Source organism: Vanacampus margaritifer, chromosome 8, assembly GCF_051991255.1.
Source record: "Vanacampus margaritifer isolate UIUO_Vmar chromosome 8, RoL_Vmar_1.0, whole genome shotgun sequence".
In the NCBI taxonomy this organism is placed as follows: domain Eukaryota; kingdom Metazoa; phylum Chordata; class Actinopteri; order Syngnathiformes; family Syngnathidae; genus Vanacampus; species Vanacampus margaritifer.
Window position 1 is genome coordinate 794590 of NC_135439.1, and position 10293 is coordinate 804882.

At 42.1% G+C, this 10293-nt stretch overlaps 1 protein-coding gene across 1 annotated transcript in view; it reads left to right on the forward strand.

Moving 5' to 3' along the window:
• LOC144056061 (protocadherin-1-like) overlaps positions 1–7454 on the forward strand; it is a 97720-nt gene extending 90266 nt beyond the window's left edge. The window contains exon 6 of the mRNA XM_077572440.1: positions 1382–7454. Coding sequence (XP_077428566.1) covers positions 1382–1818 — 437 coding nt within the window. The 3' untranslated portion in view covers positions 1819–7454. The remainder of the gene's footprint in view (positions 1–1381) is intronic.
• The last annotated feature ends 2839 nt before the right edge of the window (positions 7455–10293 follow it).

Here is a 10293-nt window from a genome sequence, read left to right on the forward strand (position 1 = left end):
CATCAAGACTAGACATTTTTAGTTCAGGAACGAAGACGAGACAAAACGATGATTTTGTAAAATCCTGTCCCTTATAATGTGTCACCGACACCACGTGACACGCCCCCTTTTAAATCTGCAGCTCGCGAGTGCAACGTAACATTAATGCAACAGCTACAGGCTAACGCTAAAAAACAATGTTGATCCGACCGCTAACTGATGCTAGCTTATCTTAGCTATCATACTAGCTTGTAGCTTGAGTCTTCATAGCCACTTGTTGATATAATGTAGTTGCGTGTCAAGTTGTTTTAAATCCAAAAAGATGAGAGAACATTTTATGTGAAGTAGTTTTAGATTAGAAAGAAATGTTCAATATTATCTGCTGACAAAAAAAATGTCAAAGGGTCAAATGATTGTCCTGACTCAAATGTTGACAGTTTCTGTTGACCGAATAAAGTTGTGTTTTCTTGGACTAAAATAAACACTAAAATGCTTGACTCGTAGTTGACTAAAAAGTGACAAAATAAAAATGGGATGAGGTTGACTAGCTACGATCAAAACTGACAAGTGTGATTGAAATTGGACTAACACTGAGACTAAATTTAAACTAAAACCACTAAAACTAAAACCCCCAACTAAACCATCACAACAAACCTGGTTTCGTATCTTGATTGATTTGTGTTCATTTACATGATGGAACAGCAACAAAACTTCAAGCAGCTCACCCCCTTTTTGGATTCAAACAGGTTTAGCACATCCTTACCCTCAGTACCACAACCCCCCCCCCCCCACACCCTTTAAACTAAAAATATCTAGCAAAGCTCATTCTGCATCTATTGATTGATTTTGAATGATTTTGCATTGCAGAACAACCATCACAAAAAAAACGTTCAGCCGCACCCCCTTTAGGAAAGCCTACAGAGTTATAATATATATATATATATAAATAATTTGATATTTACTATCTGTTAATTGTGGCATTATTTAACAACTGAAAACAATTCCAGCCCCCCCCCCCCCCTATCAAAATATGTATGGCGCACAGAAGCAGTCCCCAGCCGCACCTCACAAAATCATAATTCAACCTCTCAATTTTTTAAATAAACTTGGAGTGCTGCAAAGGCATCAATGTTTACCGCAGAGCGTTTTTTTTTTTTTCTTAGCGTTTTTAATCTTTGGCACCCACTGGAGAGCGCCCACTGGGGGTGCGCGTATTCCACTTTTTCTATAAATGTTTCCACGCATTACAGTTTTAATCTCGCGCACCCTCCAGTGGCCCGCCCTCCTTGGGAAAGCTGTCGTTATTTATGAAGTTAATTAAAGTTTGTTTTCAGGTTGTTGTTGTTGTTATGACAACGGGACTTATGGAATGTGTGTTGTGTTTTGTGTCCCCCCCACCCAGACCTGAGGCCCCTCCCGGACGTGGCCATGACGGGCAACTGCACGCGCGAGTGCACCGAGTTCGGCCACTCGGACTCGTGCTGGATGCCCGGCCAGCCCTCGCCCAACCGCAAGGGGCCCAAAGGCGCCGCCGTCCCCCCCAAGCTGTCCACCTTCGTGCCTTACCAGGAGATGGCCGCCGCCCGCGAACCGCCGCCGCCGCCGCCGCCCTTGGCCAACGGCAGCCCCAAACCCGTCCCCGTGGAGGAGCAGGGCGGGGGCCGGGTGGCCAATATGCGCTTCATGACGCCCTACAGCAGTGCCTACCCCCTGGGGGCCGCCGGCCAGACCCCCGCCAAAGACTGCGGGCTGGAGGAGATCCCCCTCAGCCAGGCGGTGGAGTTCCACTCGGCCGCCACCCCCACAGGCCACGCCGCCAAGAGGGAGATCTACCTGTGAGGGAGGCCCGCCCTCCCTCACCGGGCCCTGCCAACCGTCGCCCCATTGACGCTGCTCACCTGAACACCTTGCCTCCCAAAACACCTCATTTGGACCCCAAACATCTCCCTACCCCACCCCCACTCACACCTAACCACCTCACTCTCCTCTTAAATGCCTAGCCAGGCTCCAAAACACACCCCCCTCCCTCAGTCCCCTAAACACATCATCTCACCATGACCACCACAGCTCCCCCTAAACACTTCAGCTGTCACTGATACCCCAAACACCTCATTGTTCTCCGAAACAGCTCACCAGGCTCAAAAACACCTCCTTCACTGTCCCTATAACATCTCACGTCCACCCCTATCCACTTCATCTCCCCGTTAACACCTCAGATGGTCCCCAAACATCTCCAATACTACGCCTGAATACCTCGCCACACCCCCAACCACATCACTGCCCAATTAAACAGCCTATGTGTCCCACCAGAATCCTCACCAACACCCCAACACCCTCACCAGCCTTATGGCGTCTAAATACCTTCCACAGCCCCTGAACACTTAACCACAACATCAACCACTTTCATACCCTAATTACTTTCCCAAACAACTCACCTTCCCCTGAACATCTTAATGGGCACCTTACACCTCACCAAACCCCCAAACGCTTCCATACCCTAATAACCCCCACCCCCAAACAGCAGCCTATCAGCACTGACTTAACTGCTCCCCAAAACACCTCACTTCCCTACTAAATTTCTTACGGCCCCATCCAAACACCTCAGTACCCCCAAACTCCTCACTACATCACCAAGCATCTCCCCTGCCCGATTGAACACCTTTCTGCTGCACCTGAACACATCATTCAAACTTTTGGCCACTACCCTAAACACCTCACAAGACCCCGAACACCTCAGTACCCCCAACAAACCTCTTACCGAGCACCTCTCCGGCCCTTAAACACCTCACCTGTGCCTGGTTGTGTTGTAGCACAGCTTCCCTTATCCCACCTTCCCTTACGCCCACTGCCCCTCCCACCTGGCTTTGCGCCAGCCAATCAGATGTAAATGAGGACCTGGAAGGAATGTAAACAACAAACAATGCTTTGTGTCATCTTTTTTCGACCCCCACCAGCCCCTTGGGTAGACTTTGTTGTAAATCCTTTGGCAGTATTCTGTGTGAAACGATCTAGCCTGACTTTGGACTTTTTATTTTTGGGAACGATTTCCCGTGAATCGTTCCGAAAGTCAAACAACTTGGTCTGTTTTTGTGTGTGTGTGTGTGTTACCAGGATGTTTGCCTCGTTTACACACGGCGGGAAACGTTTTTCCCGCCGTCCACATGTAAATATGGCGAAGCTCACGTGACGTCACGCCGTTGGACTGACGAGTTTCGCATGTATAGACGCTGCCGGCCGGGAATCGTTTTTTTTTCTTCTCTTTCTTCTGTTTGGTATCACAACATGCTTGTGATTAGGGGGGGGTTCGGGACGACGACCCTTGAGAGGAAATCCAAATGCCCAGAATGAAAGCTGAAAACTTGCAGCTCATTCACCGTCTATGATGTCATCGTCATCGTCATCGTCAACGTCATCGTCATCGTCATCGTCATCGTCATCGTCATCGTCATCGTCATCATCATCGTCATCGTCGTGAGAGCTGCAGGTTGCATCTGGAATATTGAAGCCAATCCAAAATATTTTCCTGATTGTTTTTGTCATCTGGGTTACATTTTGATGGTCGTCAATTATAATCTAATATTAATTTTAAAAAATCAGGACAAATATTTGATGTAAATTGGGGGGGGGGGGGGGAAACACCAAAAAAAAAAAACTTTGTTTCTTCCTGGGACGAGTCAGAATGTTGACAAGAATGATCCAAGCAGCCTCTTTCAGTTCAATGGTGCTCACATACACTTTTTCTCGCTATAGATGAATTTGTTCTCATGACAATTAATTTGTTTACTAAAATGAATTACTGTTCTGTGGGCTTTAATTAATATAATATTTTGGGTGGGTCATTAGTAGTTGTAGTGTCTTAGCAACTTTATAAATGATGGGGTCTATAATTACTATTTAATTTATTTGTTATTCATTATTTATTATTAGTACTTGACATTAATTCATTATTTTTATTCATCATTTTTTATTTCATTTTAAATTGGAATTGTATTTCATTTTGTCTATTGTATTTTTATTCAACTTTATTTCTTAAAATTTTCTTCTAGCATTAAATTTTTTGGTTTTGGTTAGGGTTAAATTAAATGAATGATCTTTTAAAAATGATTAGTAGTATTAATCGATCCAGGCAACTGATTCAATTGGAGTTTCGTGCGGTTGGGGAAGATGAAAGCCAGACATTTAAATTGGTTTTTATCGGACTTGAACATCCACTCAAAAATTCACCAAAAATGAGTCTGTTTTGTGGAAATATGATATCAATGTAATGCCACCGCCGCCAACCCTCCCCAACCACCCTCAACCGCACCCCCCCCCCCCCCCCCTTAGATTGTGAAGTTTTATTTTTTCCACCTTCCTCCTCTTCCTCCTCTTCCTCTTCCTCGTCTTTCCTCTCGCCCCGGGCCGCCAGACCAGAAATCAGGTTTTTTTTTTTCTCTTTTTTTTCTCCCCTCGGCGCCTCCCGGGCTGCCGGCGTGTTTTGCTGCGTGAGGTAAAGATGGAGGACGGCGGTTACGCTTACTCTTTGCCACCAATTAACCTCGGCTGACCCTCAGTGGCCTTTGGCCGCCTCTGTTGGTTTGCAAATGCGTACGTGCACTTCGTTTCTTCAAGTTTAAAGGTAGCGTCACACATTTTTCAAGTCTTAATTTGAGACTTTTTGACCCTGAAAAGAAAGAAAAAAAAAGAATCCTTTGCCCACTTTCATTTATTAGCTCGGCAGAAAATAAATAAAAAATTGCTACCGTTGCTGACCCCAACCTCCAAATTTGTGGTGTTTGAACATGAAATGTGGTCGGCGTGTCTCTCACGGGTCGACCCACAAAAAAGTCTCAGGAAGCCATTTCTGGAAATAGACGTCCGCCATCTTGGTTTGAAGTTTAGCGTCATTGTGGAGTTTTTCTGGGTTCCTTCCAATGTTTCCAATTCGGCCCCCAAAGCCAGTTTGACTGAGCAATGTGAAATTTGCTAGACATGTCTAACATGACTAGAGAAACAAAAAACAAAAAAAAAAGCCTCAAGAAGTCCGCCATTGTGTTTGGAAGTGGCAAAATAGTTGAGGCTTATTTTTTTTCAATACATATGTCCTTCAAAAACAAACTCCTGGAATGTTTTTCCAATTGCTGCTAAATTCGAACATTGTACACTAAACTTCTTACGGTTAAAAATGCTTGTTTTTTTTTTGTTTTTTTTTATTGGTGACCATGTTTCACAGCTTTCTGTTTTTCACCAACATTGCAACATTTCTGGCTCCCCGAAGGTAAAAACAGCTCGGTAGCCTAATTGCATATTTGATAAAGTCCGTTTTAACTTGAATCAGGTCTTTTGATTTATAAAAATATTCAAATATAAAAAACACAGGCTGATAAAATTCGTTTTTTTTTTTTTACTTAGGCTACCGTGCTATTTGGCTAACAAGTTGTTTGCTTTCCATCCTTGCATCACTTGCTAATATTTAGCCTGGAAAGTTGATGAATTTGTTTCTTTCCCCCCAAAAAAATAAACCTGTAAACTGTCTTGTTCAAAGTCCACAAAGTTGATTCCTTCAGCTGTCGTCCAAACACGAAGGTGACATTTTCCACAAATTCAAGCTAAAGTCATCCAAGCTCCTCCCTCTGCCACATGCTACACGCTAACGCTAACACTGAGCACGTCTTACATTCACGCCGCAGGGTGCCTTGTGTAGCGCGTCGAGCACGAGTGGCGAGAGTTCCAATCTTTTTGTGTCCCAAAACGGCTCGTCGAGTTTGAGGAGAAAAAGCAGGTTGTGCAAATGATGACATCAAAAATATCTTTCAAGTTCATGTACGAGCATTTTGAATTCCAAAGCAAATAACGTACAATTTGACACTCAAATTTTCAACGTTTTGATTGAATCGAGTGACGAGCGTTGGGGCCGACATTTCCCACAATGCACTTGTTAGTTTTTTCAATTGTGTATTATAATTGTGAGCATGAAACAAGCAGACTATAAATAGGAAGTTTTTGTTGTTGTCTCCATTTACTTTCAGTCAATCACTTCTTTCCTGTATCAAGAAGTTCTTATTTATTATGTTTGTTTTTCCTTTTAAACCGAACTTTAGTGAGCCGACACGCTGTTGTTGTTGTTTTTTTTATTCCGTCCAACGCCATCGCCATCGCCATCTGCACACCACAACAACAACTCGTCAGTCGTGTCACTTCAAACGTGTCAAATGACGAAAATCGCAAGTTGATGCCATCAGAGCAAAATTGACAAACTTGCGAACTTTCAGAAACTTTGGTCAAAAATTGGTCAAAGTTGACAAATGGAAATGACGATGTTGATTTGAAATCATCTCTCTACTTAATTTAAGAAATGGGCAAATGAACGTTAAAAATGTTTTTGTTATTCAGTTTTTTTTTCATTTAATATTGAAAAAATAACTTTTAAAAAGGTGCATTATTTTTCTAATGTGACAAACTGGTCAACAAACACCCCAACAATTTCCTATATTTATTATAATGTAAATGTTAAATTAACTCTCAAATGTGATTTCTTGTCAGTTTGTTCCGATCTTTTTTGTTGTTGATCACATCTGAATGATTCAAGCTGCTCAAATCAAGTCGGCATTGCTGTAATGTAAAAACAAAGCTTGCGAAAAGCGCAAATGAATGTTAACAATCAATTTGTAACAATCTCTCCAGGTAATCGTACTTTTAAAAAAAGATCTAAATTTTCTTCATTTGGAAAAAAAAAGGCGATATTTTTCAAAAGCCACAAACTAGCCGTTTTTTTTTTTTTTAAGCGTAATTGTTTCGTATCCGGTGGAAGTTTTTAGGCTAGCATGAGGAGTTTGTAAAGAAAAACTTTTGTAACCTTGTGACGCACATAACAAAGCTAATGAAAGGAAAGACAAAAATTAGCGCGTGCGAGCTTCCCGATTTGGAAGTGAAACGTTTTTTCTCTTTTTTTTAATTGTTGAGAAGAAGCCTGTCCATGTTTGTAGACTTGCTGTGGGTTGCTTATATTTCTATCGAAACAATGCTAGTCATGCCTTGTTTTTTGTACAGTTTTATGTACATGCAATTGTAGTTTTTTTGTTTTCTGATGAGATGACCAATATATATATATACATATATATATAAATATATATCTACTATCTTGTATGTATACTCGAAGCGTGTGATGGAAATTGTGGCGCGTCGGTTTGTCGGAAGTTGGTAGGCTCGTGTAGGCTGCTCGCGCCGCTCGTACACTTTTCATTTCAATGTTTTTCTCCGTTTTTTTTTTCATAACGTTATAGCGAACGAATGTGACGTGGGATGTTTTTTTTTTCTTTTTTTGCTGTTGCTTTCTCTCTCCTCCTTTTTTTTTTCTCTCATCCGCATGTTTGACTTTGGAATCAATGTCAGTGCATTTTTTTGTTTGTTTGTTTTGCTGAGCAAATCAAAGAAATGATGACTTGTAATTAATGACTTCTTCCTCATAGCTTTACAATAAAATACATTCAGTCCAACTGTGGCGCCACCTTGTGTCTGATTCGGGGACAGGCATGACCTTCTTCGCTCTTACTTTTGACATTATTTCTTTCACTTCCGTTCTCCCAGTCGGGGAGCCGCCAGAATGGATGGATGGATGGATGAAGGAGAGGAAAGGGTCTGATGACCTTTGACCATGAGCCTGCGGACCAACACTTGAGGGAAGGAGAAGTCATGACATCATCACAGGAACGCTCCTTCACCTTTGTCCTCATCCGTCCATCACGCCATCTTTAATTCTGTCCATCGTTTCATCGAGCATCTTTTCATCCATTCATCTTTTTGTCTTCAATCCATTTTTTTCATCTGGCCATCATTTCATCCCTCCATCTTTCCTCATCATTTTTTTGTCTTTCTTTCCACCTTTGGAATCTTTTCATCTGTTTATCCTTCCATCACTGCACGAAAAAAAGAAAATAAATCATCATTCCTGACTTTTATTTTCTTCAAGTGGGCTTCGTCTTCTTCAAGGAACATTCAACGCGCGCGCGCGCGCGCACGCACACACACACACACACGTTCTTTCTTTGATAGAGTGAAGAAGAAAATGTACTTGAAGCCCATCACATCATCTCAGCCAAAATCAATACAATTATTGATCGGCTTAGCACGCACACACACACACACACCAGACTATTTGATTGTTGACAACAACAATGGCACTTGATGACACAAAGCGGTCATCAAGGCGCGAGGTCGCATGCCATCGTCCATGCTAATTAGCATGCTGCTAATTAGTGACTGTCTTGGAAAACAGTTGCAGCGAGTGACGTGACGTGACGTGACGTGTCATGACGTGACGTGGCGTGACGTGACGTGACGTGACGTGACGTGACGTGACGTGACGTGACGTGACGTGACGTGACGTGACGTGACGAGGATCACGCGTGACCGACCGCCTTGTCCGCTTCCCACTCAACACGACACAAAACCTTCAAAAACTTGAGTCACATTCAACACATTTTTTTTCTTTTTGGCATTTTACAGAGCAGATTGTGTCTGTGGTGAAGCAGCATGTGGCTCATCACACAATATTAATAATAATAGAAATAATAATAACAAAACATAGTTGAAACAATTAACTAATAATAAAAAATGAACAACATAAAATTTAAATAAAATATATTCAATAAATACAATCAAATTTAATTATAATCTATATAAAAAATAATAATAATCAAAAGCAAACAATGTTAAATTAATATTCGAATAGTAACTATTAAATTTTAAATAAATAAGGAAACTAATAATTAGCTAATACATTATAAATTAAATACAATATTAAAAATATATTTTTGAATCAATTGAAACATTTTTTTTAAATAAATTCAATTATTTGTAACAATAACCACTTAAAATATATATTAAAACATAGCTACTTAATTGACAAAAATATTCCAACTTAAAAACAAATAAAATATGTAACGTACATTAAAATAAAGGCAAAATAGAATATAATGAATGCACTTAAAATGATTGGCGGGTCGACGACGTGAGCTCGCTTGCCGATTACCTCACAGGAAAAGGCGCGCGACGTTGCAATAAAGATCCAGACGACATCATCTCAAGTAAACTTGCCTGCAGGAAATATGAAAAATAAACAGCAACCATATTGGCCACAAAGTTGACTGAGGAAAACTTTTGCAATGACTCTGAAGCTCGTGACTGACTGCAAAAAAAAAAGGAAAAAAAGAAGAATCTAATAAAAAGACTCCCCGTGTCGGCCCGGAGACCTCCACCAAGGCCGCGCACGGCGCTTTCAAGCATCGGCGAATGTTTTGTTAGCGTGTCCATGCTAATGAAGGTTTAGCTTTTCTTGCAGAAAGCAAAAGTGAAGATCCCGCCGGGATGTCTTGTCAACACATTGGGAATCACTCCGAGGCCATTAGACGACTCATTAATATGCTAATGAGATGCACGGGCCACCTCATGAATATTCCGGCACTAAACGGGGGCCTCTTAGCTAAACCAGCAACATTAGCATAGCAGCCCCGATTACACTTGCCACCATGACAACACAGGTGAGGTCAACAACCATAAATGAAATACTAAATTATTTGGAAAAACCCAAAGCCGAGTTTGAAACCTTGCTTTGAAACCTCCACACTAGTTTAAAATACTACTTTGGAAGTCTAAATTGAAACTTTAAATGTAGTTTCAAACACAACTTTGAATCCCTAAAATGACTTTGAAAGCCAGCTTTCAAACGCTAACCCAAGTTTAGACCACTTCTTTGAAACCTTGTCACAAATTTCAAACCTTACTTTGAAATCCTAACCCTACTGTAAAACCATAAATTTGAAACCCTACTTGGAATCCTTAATCCTACTTTGAAAGCACGTGCGGGTGCAGCGGATGGAACTTGATAGCCGTCAATCTCAGATGGACGGCGCTTCTTCATGCCTGTGCTGTGGATGCCCCCCTAAGGTGGATGGGGGGGGGGGGCATCCACCTGAGGGGCTTGGGAGCGTGGGGGGGTCGCCCACACGTCCCTACCGCTAATTTCTAAACTGACCGACCGCAGTGTGCGCGGGAGAATTTCTGGCTTTCGCCAAGCAAAGTCCTCCTGGCGTTGCTGCAGGCGGTCCAGCCCGTCCAACACACACACACACACACACACACACACACGCACACACACACACACACACACACACACGCACGCACGCATGCACGCACGCACGCACGCACGCACGCACGCGCACAAACCTTGCTTTGGCTTATTTACATTCTCATCCACAAGCAGTTTGACTTTTTCAACCTCAAAAATGTTTAACCTGCATGTTGTATCTTCAGCACACGTGAGCATGAGTGTGCACG